The sequence below is a fragment of the Vanacampus margaritifer genome, chromosome 14 (genome assembly GCF_051991255.1).
Source record: "Vanacampus margaritifer isolate UIUO_Vmar chromosome 14, RoL_Vmar_1.0, whole genome shotgun sequence".
Classification (NCBI taxonomy): Eukaryota; Metazoa; Chordata; class Actinopteri; order Syngnathiformes; family Syngnathidae; genus Vanacampus; species Vanacampus margaritifer.
In genome coordinates, this window is record NC_135445.1 from 10,878,493 (window position 1) to 10,905,428 (window position 26,936).

At 38.8% G+C, this 26,936-nt stretch overlaps 1 protein-coding gene across 3 annotated transcripts in view; it reads right to left on the reverse strand.

Moving 5' to 3' along the window:
* astn2 (astrotactin 2) overlaps window positions 1–26,397 on the reverse strand; it is a 250,188-nt gene extending 223,791 nt beyond the window's left edge. For 2 of the 3 annotated variants that reach the window (XM_077585480.1, XM_077585479.1), the window contains exon 1: window positions 25,902–26,397. In XM_077585480.1, the coding sequence (XP_077441606.1) occupies window positions 25,902–26,295 (394 nt within the window). In that variant the 5' untranslated portion in view covers window positions 26,296–26,397. The remainder of the gene's footprint in view (window positions 1–25,901) is intronic. The other variant, XM_077585481.1, reaches the window with a different exon arrangement.
* Between the last annotated feature and the right edge of the window lie 539 nt (window positions 26,398–26,936).

Consider the following 26,936-nt stretch of genomic DNA (forward strand, 5'->3'; position numbering starts at 1 on the left):
ATTTTAAAGATAGACCTATATATCACAATATAGCAGTTTTCCTTAAGATTGCAAATTAATGTCAATTTTCTTTTATTCTGAATTTTAATTTCTAGTTCCTGACCATAAAACGGCCACAAGAGTACAGATACCATGAAATATGGCCTGGTATTGGCCCGATACTGACACCTACCGATACTTGCCTATCCCTAGTTTTTATAATTGTAAAATTGATATCGTGATTAAATTTTGATTTATTTCCGAGCCCTCTATGGGCATGAGAATACAAAGATAATTTGAAGAGGTCTCCGGCGAGTAAATCTGATGCCGATTTCTGAAAATGTGCCTATGAGTGAGCCATTCTTAATTTTGCTGTCTACTTTTAATAATATCGCCCACACGTGGAGTTTCTTCCCCCCATGATTTGGCAGCTTGTGTTGGATGAAGAGCCGCCATTTTAAATCAGCTTCCAGACCACGATGTCTGAAAAACTATCAATCGGAAGCCAAAAATTAAACAAAGTTGCCTTGAGTTTTAGCGTTTGCTTCTGATAGGTCGCAAATACTCTAAAGTTCAGCAAATTTGCAACTATTTTCGCTAAACTAATTGACAAGTTACACACTGCCTACAGGAGTGAGAATATGGCCGACGAGACTCAATATCAGACTCTACATTGAACAAGTAGACACTCTCTAGCTCTTTGGTAAGGAAAGACTTACTTGGCATTAGTTAGCCCCGCCGTAAAGTGGGGTGACCAGTGGTTAATTTGCATGAAACAGGAACGGCCCCTTCAAAACAACTCCAGAAGGATAAAATTGCAGTGCGTCAATGTTGTTATTCTGGATCCTTGGAGTAACAGATGCCATGAGAAACCTCATGTTTTAAAATGGTGAAAATAATTCACCTCTACAGACAACTGATTAGTTGACTGTTATTTTGTCCATTCACTCTCTAGTTATTTTTTAATAAACCTGGACTCAACAGGCGTTAACTTTTAATGACTTTATTCTATTACAGCACTGGAAAATGGAAGGCTTTCATCCATTTGCCGCTAACTGTACCATAAATGGAGATGTTGGAATGGGGGAAAAAAAAGAAAAAGCCCGAAGATCACATTTTGGATTTCAGATTCTAATGAGGAAAAGGAAGTGGGCAAGAAACGCACCGTCTAAGGGAAATGAGTTTCTAAAAATAGACATATAGTAATAGGAAATTTTGCAAAGGTGTCAACTTACCATTTGACCACCATTGTCTTCAACATGCAGCCTGGTATGACTTATTATTCAATAACTTGCGCAGTTTAGTGACCATCTTTTCTATTTTACCTAAAACAGTCTATGAACACAACAATGGCAGCAGCGCAGACGCTTGAAACTGAGCAGCTTGATGGCAGGGAGGCGACCTTGCCAGAGCTTGCTCTCATCCTGCTTGCTAGGCAGAGAGGTTAAATCCAAGGCAGCGCAGTGGGAAGTCGACATTGCTGTTCGTCTGTACCGCTGCCAAACTGTTCATATTTTTGGCGTGAATCGACATAATCACGAAAATGGGTGGACCTACAACTACAATTCAAGCTGAGGCACTTGAACAGTCTCTCAAATGATTTTATTTTCCATTAGTGTGGAGTGTGTGTATGCCAATTTTGGAAATAAATCAATTTAACTTATGTATGAATGATGCGAATGATTGTTGGTGGTGGGAGGGGCAGTAGGCGCACACTCGCAGCCACACTTCCGTCCACTTGGCTACTTACATAGTTTACCGGCAGCAAAGTGTGAATGTGTGAGTGCATGAATAATTGTAAAGTGTCTTTCAGTGTCCAGAAAAGCACTATATATATATCTTATGCATTATTATTATTATTATTATTTTCACTGAAACAATCCCCTTTACTCCCGGCTGTTTTACTGGATTCTGACAGATTTTGCAAGGCCCACAGAATAGTGTGCTCTATTGCTATAAAAACATGGAGCCTACCAAAAGAAAGATGAGTTTCTTCTTTAATCAGGAAACAAAGTATACTTCTATCTGTTTCCGTTTTGCAGCAATTAGCATTAGAATATAGCTAAGTTTAATCATTATTTACAAATCTATATTGAACTGTTGGTAAATTAGCTTTTTTTCAACATGGCTCTGGTTGATCTCTTCTAGTTATTGTGTAATAACTACCATTTCTTCCGCTCTATCGTTCTTAGCAGTTGAGAGGCTGCATTAAAGACTTCTATTTGCTATAGCAAAAAAAAAAGTATAAATATGTCTTTGGGACACTTAAAACATTTAAAATAGAACATATTTTATTTTCTGGTATACTATTTTGAGAGCAAATTAGTTATTATTATCATCATCAACATTAAAAAAATGTGTTTTCATGTCATAAAATGATACATGCAAAATGTCATTTAAACGCATTCAATTTCAGCAGATGTAATTATAAGTAGAATTCTGTCCAGTTTTAGTATTTTATTGAACAACCAATAATTCCACTGAAGAACAAAAACATGAATGTGGAGGGAAATATTCCTCATCCACCAGACCCAATCCATTAAAAATAAACAAAACTGCAACCCCCTACCCTCGCCATTACAACGGTGAAACTCCTCATATCTCATCAGTACGGCACTAATTTTAGTTGTTCTTCACAGAAGATAAAGAATATATGACTGAGTACTGTTGTACATTTTTCAACGTGGTGCTGCATTATTTGTGTTCAATCTGTTGCTAAAATAGTTAGCACCACACCATAGATGATTTTTAGAGAAGCTAGTGGGCTGAAAGGCTTAGTTAGATATGTGGCTTTAAGTGTAATTATTTTTGTTTTGTGTTTAGCTTGACAATAAACTTCATTTGTGATTCTCAATAAGAAGCTTGGAGTCTCTTTTTGAAGAATTGCTCATTATTTGCCAAAGTGCTGCTTAGTGAGAAGTGTGCGCACTCGTATCTGAAATCAATGCAAAAGAAAAAAATTGGCCCAACTTTTGCCACATGAGTACTTTTGTTTAGTTTTATTGCACAGCAGGTAACTTTTTAGGTGTTTATGGACAGTTAAGAATGATGAAAAAAACAAAACACTTATTTGATTAAAGATTAAAGACACAGCGATAGGAGTTCACCATAGACGAAAGATGAAAAACATATACAGTATAAAGTTTCAAAGTGTGTATAAAAACGTTGGTCAGAAATCGAGATACAAATCAAATCTTCACTTTGGTTTATTGTTAAAGCCCTACTGGAGACACATTGAATGCATCAGCCCTGGCAACAATCCACTCATAACAGATCAGCTGCATCCCGGTTTCGTACCCTGACCACATACCGAGGCGTCGCTTTGTGTTAGCGCGCTGGCGTGCACTTTGCAAAGAGCCAACAGGGAGCCTCCCGCAGTGAAGCACATATTCAGCAAGCTTTTCTCTTTTCCTCTTCCCAGGGTTGTCTCTCATATTGCGCCATCTCCCTGTGTTATTATTTCAAGCCAAGTACCCCCCCCCACCCCCATTCGCTTTACCCTCCAATGATAAGCATCACAGTGCTGGAAGTGGATCTCCATTGCATTCACTTGACTGGTGCATTGATTCATATTGACAGTGTGCGGATGAGTATGTTTTGTATTTGTGGGTCCAATAAACAACAAAAAAAACAATGTGATTAAAATAAGTGCTCAATAGGGTGACCATGTTAACAAATTACAATTTTGATTAATATTGCAAAATCGATAGCTGACATACTCAACTGTTCAAAACAAAAAAAACGTTTTCTTTCTCATTAAAGCTACTAACACATCGAGCTGTATGGAAGTTCAGGTATATTAAGCCTCAATTAATGCTTTATTTTATGCGATTTTATTTTGCTTTATTTTTTTTTGTCGGCTATAACAGTATTCACAATGTAGCATATCATTAAGTGTGTAATTGTTTACTAATTTCAAGCATGTGCTTTTGCGGCAAAAAAGAAAAGGCTATTTTGATTTTGTCAATCTTTCATTGAAAAACACAATGATGATGACGTGTTAAATCGGTAAAATTACCGAATGAAATACTGAGCTCTCCAGAAGAAAAAAAAAAGAAAAACACCTTCTGCATTTTTTCTTTTGTACTGTAACTAAGATTTTTTTTCTAAATCTTATCATTTCTAGTGTTTGGGGATTACAGACTGCGTAGACTATAGTATTTAAACTATTCATATATGACATTTTATTTTTACTGTATCTAACTATTATTAAAAACCCTAAATGGCTAAAAGGATATCATCACTCTTTATTCATAATGGCTATGAAGTGATCCACCTAAGCTACTTAACGATCATGTTAAATGTATCTAAAGGCAAGACGCCAAGTGTTAATGGTAAGGACTAGTCTATTAATAATTAAAAGCACCTGTCCCATGAATACTCGTAAAATACTATTGCCTAGCACTAGCATGCAATAGTTTTCTTTAATGGATTCATGGTAGGGCTGCTCAATTTTATATATTTGATGTTATTAAACAGAGCTGTCAGACTCTCTTAGCTCGTTTTATGGCACATTACTCTTTTTAATGAAGGCCCTCTTTGTCCATCCTTGGGAAAAGGCAACACGTCATTTGATGTATATTTTTAAATGGTGTAGGTTGCAGCAGTAAATCCATTTGTAGTTACAACAGTGAAAAATCTCGAAACGGCGATGAAGCATTAACATGCACATTAGATTTATTTCATTTAATTTATATAATTTGAAAACATAAGACCTTGTGGCGGATATGAAAGGCCGTCTTGAAGGCAACACTCCGTCCGGACTCTCTCATGAAAAAGTAAAGCCACAATTTGTTTAGCATTTTGCTCCAGCAAAGCAAAAGGCCTCTTGAACTCATTAAAACTCAAGTGTTAGATTAACATACAAAATGCTCCTCTGGGTGTTTTTTTTTTTAAATCTCAGTAAGTGTTTGAAAGGTACCATCTATCATATTTAGCGGATATGCGGATTGCGGCAAACCGTATTAAGCTCCCACAGGCCGCGCAAATAGCTGGTTTGACAAAGAAAAGAAAAACTAGAGGAGAATAAGAAGCGTATAATAAACCTTTCTTGTCACAACCTCGCAACTCAAAAGGGTTCGGCACTCCACATTGCTAAAATATGCAACAGCCCTCGAGCCATGAGGAAAAAACACACAAACCTGACATTGCAAAGGCAGACAACAGAGTACTGCAGTCCGGTAGGCAGCAGACGCCAATACCAACCAAACATAAGCAAACAATTGCAATATTTTTTTTTGTTCACTTACTGTACATCGGGGCCACAACACATTGTCCCACATGAGTTTGCAAGATTTTGTTATCATCCACTGAAACCAAGGTTAAACCTTTTGGCCAGAATTCCACAAGGTCTGTTTGGCGTAAACACAAAACTGGTCATCCCGAAAAGAAAATTTGACCTACACTGAAACATAGTGATGGCAGCATCATTTGAAATTGATTTGGGATGAATCAGAGGCACTTCAAATGGTAACAAGTGAATCCTGACTCTCTTTTAAAGTGAGGTTGAATGTGATTAATCCTGAACACAGATATGTCAGTCAAGGAAGGGTGTTCAGTTGTTTATTTTTACAAACTGAAGAGATATACAGGTCGTATGCCACATTAATAGTGGAAAAAGTTAAAAAAATTATTGATTTTTGTCTAATTTTTACAAATATATTTTCATATCACCTGGCATTTAAATAAGGGTGTCTAGATGTTTTCCATCCACTAAATTATGTCCTTATTTGGGTCTTTAAAAAGCCAAATGAGAGCATAATTCAGTTTTTTGCACGTTTACATGTAGGGTTGGGTAACGATTCGATTTCGATTCACAAGAGTTCAGTTTGATTCAATTTCCATTTTTTCCCGATTCGATTCACTTCAGTTCAATCAATAATTATGGAACACTAATTCTTCTTAAATAACAAGGACATAATAATAATAAAAAACTCCACAAACATTAAATTCAAATAACATTTTGCAGAGGCAGTAACTGGTGAAATGATTTATTTATTAATGAAAATAACAGGTGTTATAATCACTAAACAAACATTAACATCAGCATGGATGAGATGAAAATGTTTTCAATAATTATGGAACACCAATTCTTCTTAAATAACAAGGACATAATAATTAAAAAAAAAAATCCACAAACATTAAATTAAAATAAAATTTTGCAGAGGCAGTAACTGGTAAATAAATTTATTAATGAAAATAACAGGTGTTATAATCACTAACCAAACATTGACATCAGCATGGATGAGATGAAAATGTTTTCAATAATTATGGAACACCAATTCTTCATAAATAACAAGGACATAATAATTTAAAAAAAAAAATCCACAAACATTAAATTAAAATAAAATTTTGCAGAGGCAGTAACTGGTAAATAAATTTATTAATGAAAATAACAGGTGTTATAATCACTAAACAAAAATTGACATCAGCATGGATGAGATGAAAATGTTTTCATAATTCTAAATTCAATCATCGTAAATATAAATAAAAATTCTGAATTGTCATAAAGTGCCTAAAGTCAGATCATTCATCAATTTAAGAAAATCATTTTAAATCCAAAAAATTGGCAGTATTTGTTTTTTTAAGCGTTATTGGCTGCATGTAAACGTACTCTTTAAATGTACTAAGTCAATACAAAAATACAGTTTCCAATTTTCAACATCAAATACACAAAATATGAATTTCATAGTTTTCTATTATTGGTCTCAGGATATTTTATGACAATGATGTAACAAGAGCTTGGAAAGGATAATAGTCTTTTTGGTTGAAAACATGATCCTTAGCCTTATTGGAAACCCCCCAATCTCAAATTCCGTGCTCATGCCGTAACATAAAAATTGGTGGAAGCTGCTGAGCACTTGTTGGAGTAGGATTCATGCTGGAAAACAGAGGATTCCAAAAAAAAGAAAATCAGCGCAGTCAAGGGGAACTGCAATCTTTATTGTATTAAATTGGGGCCATGTATCCAGCCACCGGGGCATTAACACCTAATTCTATTTAATTCAAGAGGATTGCAGTGGAAGCAGACAAAAAAAAAAAAAGTAGTGAGGGTATGTTGCCATCTTGTTTCTTCGCAATCAATCGAGAACTTCAATACTACAGCATCGCTTCCCCCAATTTGTGTAACTTTTGATGTGCCATCGAGGCAGGAAAATCATTACCTGAGAGTGACGCGCGGCTTGCCAGCTCCATTGATTGTTTATTTGTAAATCCAGTCACTCCCCAAGTGGAAGTACAGTAGTCGCATGAATCAAAGATGAGAACAGGATTTTTTTTTTTTCTACACGTCATGGCGCAGCAATTTCAAGCGAGACAATCTCAAATTTGACGGTGCTAATTGCACACACAACCAAAGCAAACAGACGTAAAATGTCACGATGGTGAAGCTGCGGACATTCACAAGCGCCGTCAAATAGGGTGACCGCGCCTCCCTGACAGCTTATTACAACGAGCCAAGCCCGATACCCACGAGAAGAGTCAATAATTGCACACACAACACATCATTAAGAGGCCGTCTGACCTTAAGCAACGGCTGTACGCCGGCGCCTCGCATTGCTGCTGCCCGGCGAACAAAACTGAGCAGCCTATTTTGATGCAAAACAACTCGTGGATCAATTCAAATTAGTCTATGGACAATTATCACAATAATGGCGAGCTGTTGCAAAAGCACAAATTACGCTGGGAAACACGATAAATCAATCGTTTTCCCAACTTGCTACAGCCCTACTTTTGTAGTCAATAAACATTCATTCAGGTAACGATTCTGGCAGTTTTTGAGAATGTCTGACTCAAAAGATCAGAAAGTACGTGGTCGGTTGGACAGACTTTCCAAAGAAAAGATTACATTTCTACATAAGGCAGGATAGAAGTTTTTGCGGTTTGGTTTGTGTTTTTCGAGAGGTCCGGGTTCGAAACTTGACGATAGTGTCCATGTGCTTATGTGGGTTTTCAGTCAGGTGCTGCAGCTTACCTCCCACTTTCCAAAAATACCTTAGGCTAATTAAAGACTAACGCCCAATTCACACTTGACTGCGGAATGGACGTGGTGCGTTTTCCGTACGGCCGTCGCAAGGAATAGAAAGCGTTCGAGTATGCGTGTCAATTCACACCAGCTGCAGTGCCGTGCGTATGTGGTGCGTATGTGGTGCGGATGTGGTGCGGAACGGATGCGGCGCTGCAGAAGGTTTCCGCAAAGCGGAGTGGGATGGATTATCTCGGCAAAGGAGAAGTGCTCACTATCACAGATTTAGACTGGTTTGTGAACAATGTTTGAGAGAAATGGTGACATTGTGTATGTGGAAGAAGTTTTAGATATTTAAGTTCATCTCATAAAAAATGGGAGCAAAAAACAAGTGTTGCATTTATATTTTTTTGGAGTGTATGACCAAATATTCGTCTTAGAAAACAGGTAACCCTTTTTCTTTTATTTTTTTTCTGGAGAGCTCAGTATTGTTCATTTGGTAATTTTACCGATTTGACATGTCATTATCATTGCTCTCTTTTTTATAAACAAAAATCGTGAGGAAAAAAAGAAGAAAAGAAAACAGGTAACCCAGGGGTCTTATTCGGGTTTTTGAAAACCAAGCGCACATCCGTGGTTCCCCGGCCTTTCAAAATCCAAATATTGCCAATATGCAGGTTTTAAAAGCGTTATTGACTGTATGTAAATCTGGTCACAACTCTCCATGATAATCCAACTACAAATGCTTAACAATGCTGTCCTCACAATGAGAAGCGAACATTCAGTATCTGGAACGGGAATGAGGACATTTTAAACTGAATAAAGCTTTTTATACCCAGTACTGAGAGAGAAGTCAGGGAGAAGTCATAAATTAACCAAGCATTGCATACACGGAATAAACCCCATTATTCTGTTCAGGAATGCAACAAAAACAACCATAATTTGACACAATTATCAGAAATAATCACATGCTTTACTGCTTTTTGTTTTCTCATACGGGATTACGTAGCACTCAGGAATGCAAAACACTCATTTAAATTTAATATAGCCACCAAACAGCTACAAAGTCTTTAGTAGATACAGAGCGTATTTATGTCTGCTGTAATGAACTTACCAGTAACTTTTAAAAGCAAAATTCATCACTAGTCACTCTGAATCTGACAACCATTGTAATTGTGATTGACTTTGTTGACATTTAACATTTTGAATTTATATTTTTACTGTTTTTGAATTTAGTTATAGGTATATAGATGTGATATAACTATGTGTAGTTAAATTAATAACACTGTGATAATGATTTTGTGAACTACATTTGAACTTCTTACTCCTCACCATCTCTTGAGTTAAGAATGTGTATGTTTTAAAAGTTGTCAAAGTCTCATGTCATTAGTCATTTGGTCGTAAAAACTGAAGGTCCAAGGTCAAAGCCTGTCTACATCATTTCTCCGAAGCTGGTGGGGAGCTGAGATGGACATGTTAGTATCTTGTGCCTGCTTATTTTAAACACTATCTCTTTGTCAAATTTAAGAGGCGGAGAGAACCTTTTCTACTAGTATAAAGATACTGGGTGTTTCCATATTCTACACACTGGGAGCTTAACATCACTTTTCGAATGTAAGCTTTTTTCCTGTGTCTTAAGAGCTCTTAATAAATCCTTGCAAAGGAAACTTTTTCATGAGATCTCAATTCTGATTTATTTGAACACGCAAAAGATTACACTTAATAAAGTAATCAAATAAAGCCTTCAACTTGTAATTCTTATGGTATACTTCATTAAAAAAAATTAAGCGTACAACAGCAACAGTCAAAAAGTTTAAAACTTGGACCTAACCCTGAGGGCCGCCGCTCACTATATGCAATGTGTGCACAGGGTGTAGGGCATGATTGTCTGTGGGCGTGGGGCAACATTGCCCGTGAGAAATGTTGCATGAGAAACGGCTGTTACTAGGTTGGCATCCAACCCCAACAACAGGGTTCATTTAGAGTATATTATCAAAAAGTCAGAAGTGGGATGATTATATTGTGAAATCAAGACTCATGACACTTTGTGACTTTGTGAACAACTCATCAGCATACTCTGAATTCTGAACTTATATATTTCAACTCAGTTCAACACTAAAGCAAAAGCATCCCAGTTCCGATCGTATTTTGTTTGGAAGGCACAAGAAAAAAAAAAAATCGATACCCTTAAAATGTGTTTGTTTTGATCCTCGTATATGAGATGTTGACTTTCTTAAGCCATGTAACCTTTAACAGCCAACGGATCGATAGGTTGGAAACTAAGAAGCCTTTTCAAATCCACTGACGGATAGCATTAAGTAGTCAAAGCAAGTGCCAAACTTGGAAACGGCACAAAACACTTGCGGCATCGGGAGAGGGGGAAAAAAGAAAAGGGGAAGAAAAAAAAAAGGCTACATATCAATTAGGTTAAAAGAGGAGAGGGCCTGCTCACAAGCAGATACCATCCATTAAGGGACTCTAATAATGACATATAAATGCAATTAATATGATTGATGAGTCGCAGCACCCCAACAATTTGCCTACTTCATCATAATAGGCAGACGGGGCAAATCGCATTAGATGAGTAGTGTTAGGAGTCAGAGTGCATAGGAATGATTCCATTATTGTGTTGTCATAGACTTTATTATTGCACATCAGACTTTCACTGTGTCAAACATTGCACGTGTAGCTGTTTTTATTTGCTCTTGAGCATTAAGTCGAGTCTCTTGTGGTGCCCTCGTCCCTAAAGCTAAAATGTCCTATGAATGACAATAGGAAATTGTGATTGAGGCGATAAAATGTACTTCAGGATTAAGTGAGGCTAAGCAAATAGTATCACCTCTAAAAAGTCTAGCTAACCTTCGGGTTAGTCAAATATACCAACGGAGCGTCGGTGTAGACGTGCAGAATTAAATGTCAACTCGGGCTTTGTGAGCAATTTAAAATCTTGCGGGCAGCTCTCAGCAGTAGAGTTACAGGATATCGCAGGACTCCGCTTGAAGAGCTTTGCGTGATCTTTACTTTTATATCATCTTATAGTTGATTTGGGTAACCTGATCAGCCCCTTCTGTGACTACGCACGATATATGCGGAGGTGAGCATTATGGCAATATTGACAAAAGGTTTGTTCGTCCACCGTCAATGACAGGCGCCCTTTTTCGTTGATGATTGACGAATGCCAAGAACTTTGAAAAATTGACGGGAGTGGGTTTTTGTCCGTCAATCCGTCAATGGCTATTTTGATGACGAAAAACAGAAACATTGACGGGCGGCCATTTTGCTGACCAATGACGGAAGGGCGTCCCGATTGTTGACAATTGACGAATGATGGACGCTCAAAATTAATCAACGTGCTCACCTCTTGTTATATCTGTGGGAAGCTCTTGACGGGCCACCATTTTTGGTGAAGACCTGGAGTTGTTTTTGGTTTTTTTTATAGGTTTTAGGTGAACTAATGAATACACACACACTTGCACGCACGCACACGCACACAAAATCACCCACATACAAAAAAAAAAAAAAAAAAAAAAGGAGAGCAATGATGATGACATGTCAAATAGGTAAAATTACCGAATGAACAATGCTGAGCTCTCCAGGGGAAAAAAAAAAAGGAATACCAAAAAACAAGGCGTTTACAAGATCTTACTGTGATTTCAGAGACCAAGGTTCAACTGAAGGCTACTTTCTTAGAGTTCTGTTCTGTAGTCTCGGAAGTGAGTTGGTTTTTCAATCTAATAGACCAGCATTAGGAAATTACTCCTCCACAGAGATCTATGAAAAGTGGTTGGACCTGCAATTTGTGTAATTGCAACCCTTGTGAGGAAAAAGCGGTTAAGAAAATGGATGGATGAGGCGTACACAATTGCATACTTGGTGTGTGAAATGGGATGCCTGAGTGGGACATGTTTACTTCCACTTAACCTGGAGAGCTTCTTTGAAATAGAGAAGAGGCCAAACAATGGGAGAATATCAGCAATGTAAAACAATATCAGTGGCCGTAATTTGTACTGATTGTACTGTACTGACCCGGATCAACGGACGTAAACCTGCTTCAGTCAGTGCTCAGTCTGTATTTTTACGAGGCTTCGTGTCATAAAGCACTTGCCGAAAATGCGGAGGCCCTTGCCGAAAGGTTGGCAACAATCAATGATGGCCAGATGCAATGACGGTTGAGCCCACCTCTGCGTAATATGTCATGTTTACTTTTATGCCAGATGTGGAACTGATCAAGCGGCAAAAAAAGTCTGGGGACCACCACCATATACTATAGAGATGGGGAAAGCCTTATGGTGATTGTGTGTACATTTTCAATGCACAAGTCTCAGTTATGGTACTCCTCCAAGAACTCAGTGAAAATAGCATCAGGAATGGGATGGACATGGATTAACCCTGGAGAACCCAAGAACCCTTTTCTTCTTTGGAAAATTATGAATTATACATTAAATGACTGTTTAAACTGAACACCAAAATATATGTTTTTCCAATTTTAACCCTTGTTTTTTGAACTAGCTCAGAGTTGCTAATTTATCAAAATATATATATAAAACATACTCCTAGGCATTCTGCAACATGACATGAAATAGATTAACAAAATAAACACAATTTTACTATCTGATGGTTTGCTGAGAAGATGGTTTTGTTTGAATTGATTTCCAGCTCAACAAAACAGCATGTTGGCAGCCATCTTGTCACCACCACTCTGGCTCATGTAAGTGCAATATTAATCCACCAGATGGCCCAATGCAGAGGTCAAAAGTGGCACTCTGGATTTTTGAAGTTAAATTTGTAAAAAAAAAAGAAAAAAAAAGGTCTTTGTTATTTGAGTAGCAAAATTTATAGGGGCCAAATTTGACCCCGTGGGTTCTCCAGGGTTAAGATTATGAAAGTACATAGAATAATACAGTATTCACTGCAAACTAAAATGTCCTTGGAATTAGGTGTCAATTCTTTAAAAAAAGAGACCAAAACTAACTTTCCCGAATACTTTTGACAAAAACCAGTAGAACGTTATTTCATAATCAATTTGTTTGGAAGAAGAATTAAAAAACTAAACTGATGGCTTTTTTCACAATTTGCATACAAGTGGTGTGAGTCATTGGCAGGGTTACGTCTTCCATTTTTCACATTGGATGTTTCATCCTCAAAATTAGGAAAGAGGCTTTTTGAAGATGAAGCTCATTTTATAAGCTGTGCATTAATACTGTGGAACACATTGCTAACAAAAGCACAAATATTAGCTGCAAAGACATTCAGGGGTAAGAAGCGCACAGAGCTTTTGAAATCTCCATCGTCAAATCATCAGAGATGAAGCGGTCGCCATCTGATAGTGGAGGCCATATTTACCAGACTAAAACTTTCGCGCTGATTGCTTGAAAGCGCCTCTCTGAATGAACCTATTAATACTGTTTGTTGAGCTGTCTCATTACTGAGTTAATTGTGCATTTGTCCCGATCGCGGTCATGTTACGGAACAGTGATCTCGCAATTGGACTAATGGATGGAAGGCGCACACTGCGAACACACACAGCACTTTATTATGATTGGTTAACTTTCCTCAAATCATCAAATCAACCGCGACTGGCGGTGAACTTTAGGGTGGGGAGGATGCGGAGGTAACAGGAAAACATCTGCTCCACTTTCTATTGAATAATTCATATTTAATTTACATTAATGAATGAAAAAGTTTCAGCCTCATAACCAAAAACTTGGTAACATTTGCAGATCCGTGTGTGCTTGTGAGTGAAAGTGTACACATTTTCAAATTTGTCCCACAAGATGTAAGGTGACCAGATTTTCGAAATTAAAAATCGGGACACTACACTATGGCTGAAAAATAAAATACGCAAAAAGAATCTCACCATGAAATATTTATAAAAAATTTAACCACTAGTCAATTTGGTGAGCAGTGGATGTGTTATTGCTTTAGCTCAGTGATTCTAAATGAGTGTGCTGTGAGAGGTGGGAAATTATTCAGTCATTTATTTTGAAAATAAATATATTAATGATTTTCTAATAATATATATATATTTTTTTACTTTTTGTTAATCTATTGACCATGTATACTAACAGGCAAAACAATCAAATGCTCTTTTACTAGAAGACAGAATATACACAATTAACCTGTACAGTATATCCACTTTTTGTGCATCATTTTGGTAAGTGAGATTTTTTTCAATGTGAAATATTTGCCTTGGCTCAATGAAGGTTGAGAAACACTTTTTAAGATAATGCTAAATGTGCTATAATTATAGTTAGCTTTAGTTAGTTTTATAAGTGGAAAGATTCAGTTTTTTTTTTTTTAAAGCACTCTTTTTTTATTTTGGTAACAAAGTTCTTTCAATTTTATCCATCTATTTTCTTATCCGCTTAATCCTCATAGTTTTAGTTATTTAATTAACTATAATAACCTTGGCTAAGGCTAAGATTCCCCCATTGAGGAAAAGCGGGACAGAAAACGGATGGTTGGCTCTATAATAATCTGGATGCTCATCTCTAGTTCTGATAAACATTTTTATTTTTTATTACTTTGTTTATTCCTGGTTTTTTTTGTTTTTTAAACAGGTTTTACTTAAATTGTGTATTTTGACGGCTTTTTGTGAATCCTGGTTTTAAAAGGGGAAAAAAAACAAAAAAGGCCCAGTCTTGTAAACCGAGCTGCTGGCAGCCTCTCCTCTCCGCGGAGGACGGGTGCAGGCTGTGAATCACTGCGGCAGCAGCAGCACAACAAAAGAGGATGCAGGACAGGAGGAGGGACGGATGCTGAATGATGTCTGTGTTGTTTATTCCTTTTCAACTCAAATTGCTGCTTTGCTTTCGGGATTACATTTTATGGCGCTGTAACGCAACAGAGTCAATATCCACTGGACATGATAAGGAAATTACATTTAGGTACTACAATAGGTACTTCAATTTTATTTCAATGCAAATCAGCAAAACATGTTGAAATTCGATAGGAAAGTGCGAAATCATTTGCATGGCATGTTAGGTTATGTGGTTAGCACTACTGCTTCATGGTTCGAATCTCAGCTCAGGCTGCTGTCTGCATGCTATTCTCGTGCTTGATGGGTTTTCTGAAGTTTTCCTTCATTTTTAAAAAAAAACATGCATGATAGGTTAATTGAAGACTGTGTATTAGAAATGGGCTGCCGATCACCGGTTTATGATGGTTTTAAAATGTCAAGGTTTCAACACTTACTCACTGGCTGTCACCGGTAATAAGCTCTTGTTTTCTTTTTTTGAAAACTGCCTCCAATTAAAAATGTTTTCTCATTTCGCAAGCAGTTACACAGGAGGAGGAGGGAGGCAAAAAGGACAGTACAAACACGGATGCATTTTTGTTCTAGTTAATGTGGAATGCCCTAAAAAAAAAATAATGCTAGTGCTAGTTAGCCCCAAGGATAACATGGATAGCCATCAGGTCTTTCCTATAAAATATGCCACCAGTGAAGGGACACTGATTTACAAAGAATAATTCAAACAGAAGATGGACATTTATTTGCCATTCATTTAGTTAACATTTATTTATTTGAACATAACATGGTTCACCTTTCTTCTATATTGTGTTTAAAAATAAAAGATTGGTTAAACGTTTTTACTTACCCAAATATTTTATCCTAGCTTACGCGTAGGAGCAAATCTCAGCTCACTTTGGCTGACAAGCAGAGTGCACCGTGGACTTGTCTCCAGACATCCGTCATTCACACTCAAATGTAAACCTATGAGCAGTTAAACTTAACATGCAAGATGAGGTTCGAACGCAGGACCCCGAGTGTGAGGCTTACCACTAGCCCAGTGCTGCAAGATACCAGCAATTACTAACGTATTTTTTCCCTACAGCCTATTTGAGAAGGTAGCTACAAATGTCAAGTCCACTATTTGATTAAAAAAAAAAAAAACATCAAGAAAGCAACACATTAGACAACCTGTCAATCTATCAACTGCTAGAGCAATTTCAAGGTTTGTTACACACACAAGGCCCAGAAGTCAAAACACAAACATTCTTTGCTACGACTTAAACAATAAATTGCAGCTAACCTCCCAAACAGCTGCTCCTTGAACAACAGCTGCATGGAATTTCCTCATTTTCTCCACAAATCTGCGTTTGTCAAAGTCAAATCTAATTTAGTCTCTCGAGCCATCCCTTTAAAAATGCATGACGATGTTAACCGCCTGCTCCATAAATACCTGTGGCAACATAATGGGCTTCAAATCCACTGCTCACCTTGGGCCTTAAACCAGTCTAAAGACAGCTCAGCGAGCCGCAACCTCGGGGAGGCAACGTTCGGCTGCGTTCGTACTTCTAAGGGTAATTGCTGACAGATCAGAGCTTAATCCACCGCCAGACAAAATACCTGCAAAGGAAGAAAAAAAAAATGCATGTGTTGTGCGCCTTCAAACGCAAAGAGGGGTAAAATGGGGAATACAGCCGTGTCATACCAATGAGCATGCGATGTGTGAGGCCAAATCCTCCCTTCGGGCTTGCTGAGAACGCTTATCCTGCTTGAAAAGATGCCAGGTGGATAATGCGTGCATATCAGTTTGACGATTTAGCGCATCAAATTTAGCCTTTGCATTGTGTCATGAGCTGCGGAATGGTAAAAAACAAAGATTTCCTCTTGGTATATCAGCACAATGCAGCTTATTATGTATGATTTCTTCTGTCGCTCGTCAAACACACAGCAAGAAAAATGCCATGGCTGTGAATGGGACAGTAATACTCTACTGACATGCGGGCTACAAAGAAGACTTATGGTACGTACGAGGTGTCCCTCTGCAGATAAAGCCAACTCGGACAAATCTGCAAAATGCAACGGCGCGGGGAACACAAAATGTTTGTCAAAACAGCAAACGTGAGTCATTCCACAGTTCGAAATTGGACGAGGCGCCGGGGATGCGCGAGAGCTGGAACGCTGCCAAGGTACAGAGCAAATTCTGGTGGGAATCAAATTTAATGGGTCTTAAACATCATTGTGATCGGCTTACACGAACAAAGAGTCCCCCTTTTTTCCTTTTCGTGTCACTCGTCACGTGTGCAATTATGATAGCGATATGATTTTCGTAATTCCTTTAGTCTTTATGAATCGGGAGAATTGCCACGACGGCAGGGGTGCGCCTTCTCTTTTAAGATTATCCTCAGACCTTTTAAGGCAAAAGGTTGCGCAACACTGGAAAAATAAGCCTCTAAAACAGTGGTTCTTAACCTTGTTGGAGGTCCTGAACCCCACCACCGAACCCTAATTGAAAAATAAAATGTGATTTTCTATTTTTTTGGTTCAATTCATGACAGGTATAAGGTTTAATTGGTGAACAAAATGAACAGGGAAAGTGTCGTTTTCATCGAATCGTGCTGGACTAGAATTGCCCAACTTGGCATTGTAGATCATGCAGTTAAGGACGCCGACTCCCATCGCTCAACTCAACTATATTCGTAGAGCACTTTAAAACAACTATCGCTGTTTTCTTAAGATGGAACCCAGGGGCAGCAGATGCAATGAAAACAGCAGAGGCACCAGAATTGAAACCTGTGGAACACCATACGCTCCGTTTTACATGTTGCACATATTCGTCCGACTACTCTTTTTTTTTTTTGCTTGCCGTAGTATGAAGGGATTACGATAATACACAAAGCACACCACCTAGCATCACAACAGCCACAAGTCGACTACTGAGTGCACCAAAATCCCTGCAGCACAGGGAAAAATAAAACAAAATAAAAGTTAATGCGGGTTACACATATCATTACGAATCGTTTGAGCCATGTGTGGGACTTGACCTCTGAGACTAACTCAATGAACCCCTGGGGTTTGATTGAACCCAGGTTAAGAACCACTGCTCTAAAATCAGCCTGGTTTGACATGAGGTCCTCCGGTCTGATCTTTGAGCCATCCCGAGAGCCAAGACAAGCCCTCACGGCAACACAGCCCTGCCAGAGAACCTCAGGGCTGCAGGGAATGTTCAAATTTTTCAGAAGAGGCCCAAACCCACTTTCAAGACCCAAACATTAACTCCAGCACACCTAACTCTTCTCTTGCTTAAAGCTACACTATCCATATCCCGCTCTGTTTGTGTGTGCATCTTAAGCAAACTTACCAAATGCGTTGTAAGTATTTCCAAAGTTTAAACACATATGACACGTTATTTGCCACTTGGGGTGCTCCATTATGTAGCGGGGACACGTCACAGGGTCCAGAGGTGGAATAAGAGCAACTCAACTGAATTGCCCTTATAAATCAGTGTCACATTATATATTCAATGCACACACACACACCAGGGAGTGTATACAGTGCGTGTAAGTAACTTTATGAATTTTGATTTTGAGCTTGTGGCTTTAAGATTCCTTCACCCGGATATAAAACATGTTCACCAGCAGAGGCAAAGTTTCTTGGGGGGGGGGGGGGGTTCTTAGATCCCTGCAGTTTTTCATCTGCCATCTCTCGAAAAAATGTTGTCTGTGTTTATATGCTTGCAAAAATGCAATGATGCAAGAACGAAAGAGAAAGACGGCACTTGACATTCCAGACAAAGGAAAATGAAAATGGAAAAAAAGGGGATATCGTAAAAAGGCTTCAGCCCAGAACAAAGAAGCAAAGATGAAGGGCGATGAGATATTTGATAGAGGAAAAATGATTTTAAATGGCTAAAAGGTAACTATTTGCATGTAAAAAAAAAAAATTAATGTGTTCTCTTGTTAGTCATTTGTGTCCCATGTTATATATTTTGCCTGTTCTATCACGGATAAACGCATAACAATCAAAGCATACCGTATGCCCACAAAGCAAACCCTGTCCTTGGCTGCTTATAAAATGCTAAAACTTAATTTACACAGTAGAACTTTGGATGTCCAACCACCAATTTTTGCAGGTATCCAGACAAATTTTCCTATAGTTTAAAAAATGAAAATATAAGAAATGTACCACGGTCAAACAAATAAAAAATTGAAAAACACATCTTTTTTTTTTCTTTCACCAAAAACCTATTAAAAAAATCCCATACCGTTCACCTAAACCGAACACTTCCAGCCAGAGTCGTGAGGCCACCAGGAGACCCGAGGAAGGACCAAAGAAAAGAAAGGAAAGTGAAATCAAGCACCAACCAGAGTCCTTCACCAACCCCAGAAACATCTAAATTCCAACAAATCAGGGAGACCTCAAAAAAACACATCTACCTGCAAGTTACAGTACAGTGGTACCTTGGCTCACAAACTTAATTGGTTCCCACAGAGAGTATGTGAGCCGAAAAGTTCGTCTTCCAAACAAGTGTTTCCCATAGGAAACAATTGAAATGAGAATAATCCGTTCCCAGGTCCCCATAAAACACAATTTTCTACTAAAAAAAGCCTTAAAACTACACAAAATATACCTTATTTTATGTATAATAAATGTGCTATTGTATTGTAATTAAAGAAATACACTGTACTGTATAATAAAGTGTTTTTATTTGCAAAACTTGCAACTTGCCTTTGTGATGGTACAGTAGTTGAAGGCTTGATGGAATGGAGTGGGAGGAGGAGGGAGGGAGGGAGTTACTGTTTGGAAGGAGAGTCCTCCGGTGTGGCTTCTCTTCTTTGCTTCTTAGGAGACTCTTTATCCTTGTTGCTGACTAAAAACCTCTTAATTGACACCTGTTGCTTTCTGAGTTGTAAGGTCTTACGAAACTGAGGCATCACATTATCATTCATCATGTTGATGATTCTCATAGCCACAGTCTTTTCTGAATGGTGATGTTTGACAAAATCCTGCACATCACTCCACTTTGCTAACACGGTCTTGATGCTCTCACTTGATGCTGACAAACGCGCACCTCGTTCGTGTTTGTCGATGATCTCCTTCTTCTGCTCGACCGTCATTTTCTTCAATGTCTTCTTAGGCTTAACACTAGCCTTTTGTGGGGTCTTTTTCGGTCCCATGGTAGCAAAAGTACACTCCAAAAATACTCCAAAATGATCCAAAATGTCTACCGAACACAAACCACGTCCGCACTCAAAGAGGTACCACTGTATATGCAAAGCTGGTAAAGTATGGTATGGTAAGTACATGTACACTATTGGCGAATATAGTGTGTCTACAAAATTATAGAACAGAATCACAAAGCTAAAAATGACTTGACATTTCCTTTCAAACACATTTTAAGCTCTGTTCCCACCCAGTTAGCATGTAGTTCACCAACATTAATCTCATGCGTTACCTTTGAGGCATCACTTTTTAATGGCGACGTTTATCATTTTTGCCATGAGGCATTAGGCAATATCGTGATGTCGCGTTAAAACTGCCACAATATCGTCGTTGTCATGTCACGATATTAAAAGCAGCACATCAAATGTCATGTTGATTTCCATTAGTGCAATTTTATCACCCCCTGGTGGTTAGTCTTTTAGTGGGGTTTAATTTTCATACGGTATGTTTTGGCCCCTCTGTTTAAAATCCACACTAATCGTCGTATGTAAGTTGCTCACGTGCATTGCTGTTATGTACAAAAGCACAAGAATGTGCTTTTTTTTTTTAGTGTGAGCTTCTTTCTTTTTTTTATTATATTGTGACCTTTTTTAATATCGCCATCCTCCCCACGACACCGTGATAATTATCGTACCGTGAGGTTCATAGCGTTATAATATCGTATTGTGATGTTTGGATATTGTTACATCCTTACGAGGCATAAAACAAGTGTGAGCCCTTGTCACAGTTTAGTATAGCCACATTCATAAAGAGGGTCAGAAAATACTCATGTTCCTTCCATGTGGGTCCTCTCCATTATTTCAGAGAGCGATCCGTGTTAAAATTATACACCCTGCTGGGTTTTGATTTCATGTTGCTCCCTCTGTGTGCAATTATATGGCACTTACAAGAAGAAAAAAAGAAAAATATGAGTCAACACAACCAAAGTGCTTAAATGCACCATTTGGGCGGGGCAGTCCAAATGGACTGAGTGCCGTACATGCATGACAAGAAGGAAAGAAGAATGGAGGAGGTGTGTGTGTGTGTGGGGGGGGGGGGGGGCAATATCTTTCCTCAGCACAGTTCATCCATTTTCCGCGACACTTGTGGTCATAAATCAAAGCTGAGCAGACAGACCACAACAGGAAGAGTACTTGCGCTCCCTTCCCAACCCATCATTCCTTCCCCAAACCTCGATGGTGCCTTCAATAATGAAGGAAGAGATGCAAGACAATGCTTCTCTTGTGGTTTGTGCAGCATTTGGTTAATAAGCAACAACCTCAAATTGATGTAAAATACCACAACCTCTTAAAAACGTAGCGACATTTCCGATGACTTCTAACGCCTTTCCTTTGGCGTCCTTCCTTGACTAATGACTGACCACTTCGGCCGCGGTTGATTTAAATCTGCCGTATAGCTTTTGCTACGATTCTGCTGACGCCACCACAAGCAAATGGGAGTGAGTGTGTGCTGTGGGGCCTCCGCCAAGACTTTATCATGTGCCACTTACAAAAAAATAAAATAAAATCATCATTAACTGCCACCGTCCCAAATTTCATCCAAAGTTACGTACACTTTAATTTTATAAGTGAATTGATGAGATTTAATTAAAGGGGGAAAAAAGGTACAATAAAAACCTACATAAGTAATTAAAATGTCATTTTACATGCGAAATCTGCATCACATCTCAAATAAACTATATTTGTTTTGTTTACTTGTTTTTGTTTCATCTTGGTTGAGGTAATAAATATTTCTCACATACGAGACATCTGTGTTCTGCTCTCAAAAACCTAATGGAGAAAATGTTGACAGCACTTAATTTTTCCGTAAGGCTTTAATATCAGATATCAAACGCAGAATATTTGTTGTGCAGCTCGGAACTCCTTAAACTGACGTTGACGAGCTCACAGTTTCACAAAAACAGACATTAATAGAGTGCATATGGCCGCTTGGCGTCTACACAAAAACACTCATGAACACCTACATAAAGTTTTTGTAGGGGTTTTAAAGTGCATTAGGCGCAGAGTGACTAAAGATCTGATGGATGATGTGCATGTGCGTTTGTGTATCGGGCTAGACTCCAAATGCCGTATTTCAGCAACAGTAAGAGGAAAGATTAATTTACAAGACAATAAATAACTATGCCAACATAATTATTTTGTAGCAGTTTGCAGAGTGCAATTAATTCAATCAGAAGTAGATAGCTCACTAGTGACAATAATTAGACGCTAGCTAGCTAGAAATGCTGATGCTAATGTAGCCTATAGCTTCATCCTCCATTGATCTCTCATGTTGATATCTTGATGGATGGATGGACAAACGGACAAACCGACAGAGACCGACCGACCAACAAATGGATGCTAAGCCAACATAGCGGTTACATCATCACTCATTAAATAGGATACAAATGTACTACAACTAATTAGGTTTTAAGACATCCAACCGTGAAGGTACTTCTTTATTTAGCATTGATGAGTGTGTGATGCCAGGGTAAGGTAGCAGTCTACAGCTTTTAAGATGGTTGACCTTCAAGGCACTATTATACATTGACAGATAAATAAATTAATGCTAAGCAATCTCTGCTTTTATGCTCCTTGTTGCCAAACGTAACTCAAATTCACAACAACAATTTAAGTTTTAAGATGTTCGACTTTTGCGGTACCACTTTATTTTTAGCAGCATATGGTAGTTAACGAATGGATGGTAATCTAATTTAGCAGACTATATCATTACTCATTGCTCTTTCTTATCAAGTTGGACCCATGATAATTTAAGTTTATGACCTTATAGTATAGTATTTAGTCAGTGAAGGATGAGTGGATGGATGCTAAGCTAACATTGTGGTCTAAATCTTCACTCAGTGATTCTTCTTGTCACACAGGACTCAAACGCATGAAATCTCTTTAGGACCGTTTGACCCTCGAGGTACTACTGTTTTTGTTTGTTTTACGTATGTAGCCATACTAGCCATGGATGCTAAGCTAAAGTATCAGTCTGCATTTTTGCTTTCTCTTACTAAACAGAACACAAAAGCATCATAACAATTGAAGTTTGAAGACATTCGACCTATAAGGTACCTCTGTTTTTCAGTATTTAGCCACTGATGAATGGAGGGGGTGCTAAGCTAATGTAACAGGAGAGCTGTAAATTTGCTAGCCGGCTGCCTGAGAGCACAGAGATGCCCCTTTTTCTCACCAGTCGATGAGAACAGAAACGTGATTTACTAGCTTAGTGCTCACAGCCCTTCGCGTCCCGCCAGCCTTTTAGCCTCCTCGCGGCAGCTCTGAAGGAAAATTAAGACCAAGGGAAGAGATTAAAATAACGCAGCAGGCTAAATATAGTCTTAAAAAAAAAAATTCTCATTTTAAAGTCATGGCGTTCTCACAGTAGCCATCATTTATTTGATCCACTTTTCCCTGTGAAGTGGTGAGATAAGTCATATTGTTTTGTGTTATTGTGTTTATATCACACATATTGTTTTGTGTTAATATCACACATATTGTTTTGTGTTAATGTGTTTATATCACACATATTGTTTTGTGTTATTGTGTTTACATCACACAGTTAAAACTACAATAACACTAACCAAGGCTAAAAAATTTATTTAGCATAAAGATTCATTAAGGACATGGGCATTGCCAGACGGTAATAACCATTGCTAGGTGGGCGAATGTAAAATGACAGCTGGTTGTTGGAGAGATGCTAGTCTATGCTGGTTACTGTTGATGTGCCCTTGAGCAAGGCACCAACCCAGATCAACCCCAAATAAAAGTACAGCACTGTTTATGTGCACCTTTCACTGTGACATCTCACCTTGCATGCATAATTGAGTGTAATCTTTGCTTTGTTTTTTTTTATTTAAAAAAAAAAAGGAAAAACATTACAAAGGACAAAAGTCTTTTGTTGACAAGTGACACAAATTTCCTGCCAAAATCCTTTACTTAAGCCCTCTACAAAGTTAAGTAGACATAATTTGAATTGCTTCAAATGCTCCTTGAGGGAGACAATTAGTATTGCACTTAATGGGACATATAGACGGATGTTAAGCTAACATTACAAACCGTACATGTCTCGGTTCTGGCTGCTTACTCATTGCAAAAAGAGGAATAAGAGACTGAACTGAACCCCGCTAACTAACATATGAAGTATTATAAAAACATTGCCTCCTTGGTGGAGATAAAGAATAAAGACTCCGCCCCATATCCTTCAAGCAAAGCTCTTGTTTGACAGCAGAGCTCTTTCCGCCCCACTACGAGACCCTCTATTACGACGAACTTAGTGAATCTTTACATCCGAGATCATTTTAAAAGTGGATCATTCCCACAACCTGTCAATCTAGCAGTAGGGTGCCGTTTACATCTGTTCCCTCACCTCTGCATGTGTGTGTGTTTTCTCTTGACAGTGACGCAAACTCTAGCTAAGCATCTTATTGAGTGGAAGTAACACCAGCCACTGTGCTGTGTGTGCACGTGTGTGTGCGTGTGTACTGGCGTGAGAGTAAAATATCAATTTCATGCATATTTGCAGGACCAAATTGCATCCCTTGATTGGGGCACAGAGAGGGCGAGGGTGTGCATGAAATGTAATCGTATTCCAGCTACAACATGTGGAAAGAAGCACTGAGGAGAAAAAAATGAGATTGTAACTTAAAACGTGTGCAGTGAGAGAAATCACTTTACAGTGGATTTGAAGCTGAGGGAAAAGCAAAACTTGTGTTGTCTTGCGTTAGGGCAACAATGACAAATGTTCAATAACAACATGCAATAATACTATAAAATGGTGATATTTAAATAAACTCGCAATTTACGAAAAGAAAAAAACGTTTACTTTTCCACCTGTGGGGGGGATATAGAATGGATTTTTCTGGAGATGTAATTATTGTATGATTATTTTCTGCTACAGATATGTAAAATAATATTTAGTTATAGCTTTTTACAAATGTGAGACAGGTGGCTGTACTTTGCCCATTGGCTAGGTAAAATGTTAGGAGAGATGATAGGCTTAATCTGAATCGTGTCACCCCCATTTAGTTTACTATACCATAGAGGGCAGTGTTGAGCTTTTATTTTGAAACTACGGTTGGCCAAGTGGACCACAGAAAAATGTCCCTTTTTGGAAAAAGACAATCGATGGTTAAATGTTAAAGAGCAATAAAGTATGAGCTTATTCCACACTCTACGTACAATGTCAGGTAAGTTGTGTAATTTATACAGAACAAATTGATCGATAACTAGTTCTGAATCAAAAGCCAGTAAATAAAATATTTGTTCATCTATTCCTGAAATTATTTTAAAAGGGAGTGTTTAAAATATGCCCATAACACATTAATGTTTTTCTTTTAAAAGTGAAATTTTAATATTCTAGCAAGAAACATGAACTTGACAAACATAGTTTTCCTTTGCGGGCCACGTAAAATTATGTGGCAGGCCGAATCTGGCCCTCTGGCCTTGATTTTGACCCTTTTCTCCAAGTGGCTATTGGACTTTATTATTGTAATTATCAACTTCTAAATATTCAGATTGCATTCTCTTAACTAATAGGACTTTTTCAGAATAAAAAAAATACTACTTCAATATTGTAGAATAATGACTTGCCATGCCTCGTAATATGCCCCCAACCCCAAAATTATGTTGTTCTTGTAACTTAAGGACGTTTTATTTTCAGCATTCACACATAACTGTGTATTTAAAAAAAATACAGAAAACAATTAAAATGATCTTTCTGAAGTTGCAATTTGATGATGACTTTGCCCATGACTTGTCCTGTCTTATGATGATTATATTATTATTATAAACAATAACAACTGTACAGTCGCATCAAAATGCATTCTTTCTGGCATGTGAAGAGGACAACAGTAGTGTGAGACGAATCATAATTATGAGTTTAAATGTTAACTGTCGGTGTTTCATTTACGCGAACGTTAACTCAATAAGTGCAACCAGGTTCCACCACCATTATCATGTGCCAATGAATGTGGCTCAGTGTGTCTGTGGTAGAGTCGGGGAAAGTCAGTACCAGAGTGGTTCTTACCGAGTGCGAAGTAAGGCAGAGCCGTATTGTCCAGATCATCCATGACGGAAATCCGCCCAGGTAGATCCGTCCTGACGAATAACAGGAGCCGCGATTCCCCACCTCCTCCTCCCGGTCCTCCTCCAGCGGTGCCACCTGCACCGGCGGAGGCGCCCCCTCCACCTCCACCTCCTCCTCCGACCGAGCTCCCGGAGGCTCCCACGCCGGTGAAGCTGAACTCGTTCTCCCGGAGCACCGGCAGCGTGGAGACGGTGACGCTCTTGAGCTCGCACGGAGTCGCCGCGGCGTGTCCCTCTCCGCCGGGCGTCCCCTCGTCGGCGGCGCCCGCGGTGGTCGGCGTGAGCCCCGCGAGGAGCACGCGGAAGAGCAGCAGCAGCGGCGCGGTGCTCGCCATTTGCCCCCTCCCGCTCCTTGTGCGCGCGCTTGTGCTGCTTTGAAAGCGCCTAGCCGAGTGGCGGTGCACTTATGAGGGAGCAAGCTACCAGCCAGAAGCTCGTTTTGCACACGGCGATGCGCGGCCGTCCAGGAGGCGGCAGCACAGGTGAGCTGGAGAGGTGGGGGAGCTGCTTGGTGTGTGGGGCGGAGGTGAAGAATCCGAACCTCCAGCCGCCTCCTTGTCACCTCATACAATTTGGTTGTGACTTAACAATGACGAATATTGCGTTTCGTTAGACAATCATTTTAAATTCACTAAACAATGTCATAGCGCATTAAAAAATTAAACATCTAAAGGGTTGGCGTGGTTGTGGTCCCAAATGCAAGGAAGTAAGGCACAAGGAGGCAGAGGGGATTAAAACCCTGGAGAACCCACTGGGTCAAATTTGGCCCCTATAAATTCTGCTACTCAAATAACAAAGACCTTTTTTTTTTTTTTTTTACAAATTTAACTTCAAAAGTCCAGAGTGCCACTTCTGACCCCTGCATGGGGCCATCTAGTGGATGAATATTGCACTTACATGAGCCAGAGTTGTGGTGACAAGATGGCTGCCAACATGCTGTTTTGTTGAGCTGGAAATCAATCCATACAAAACCATC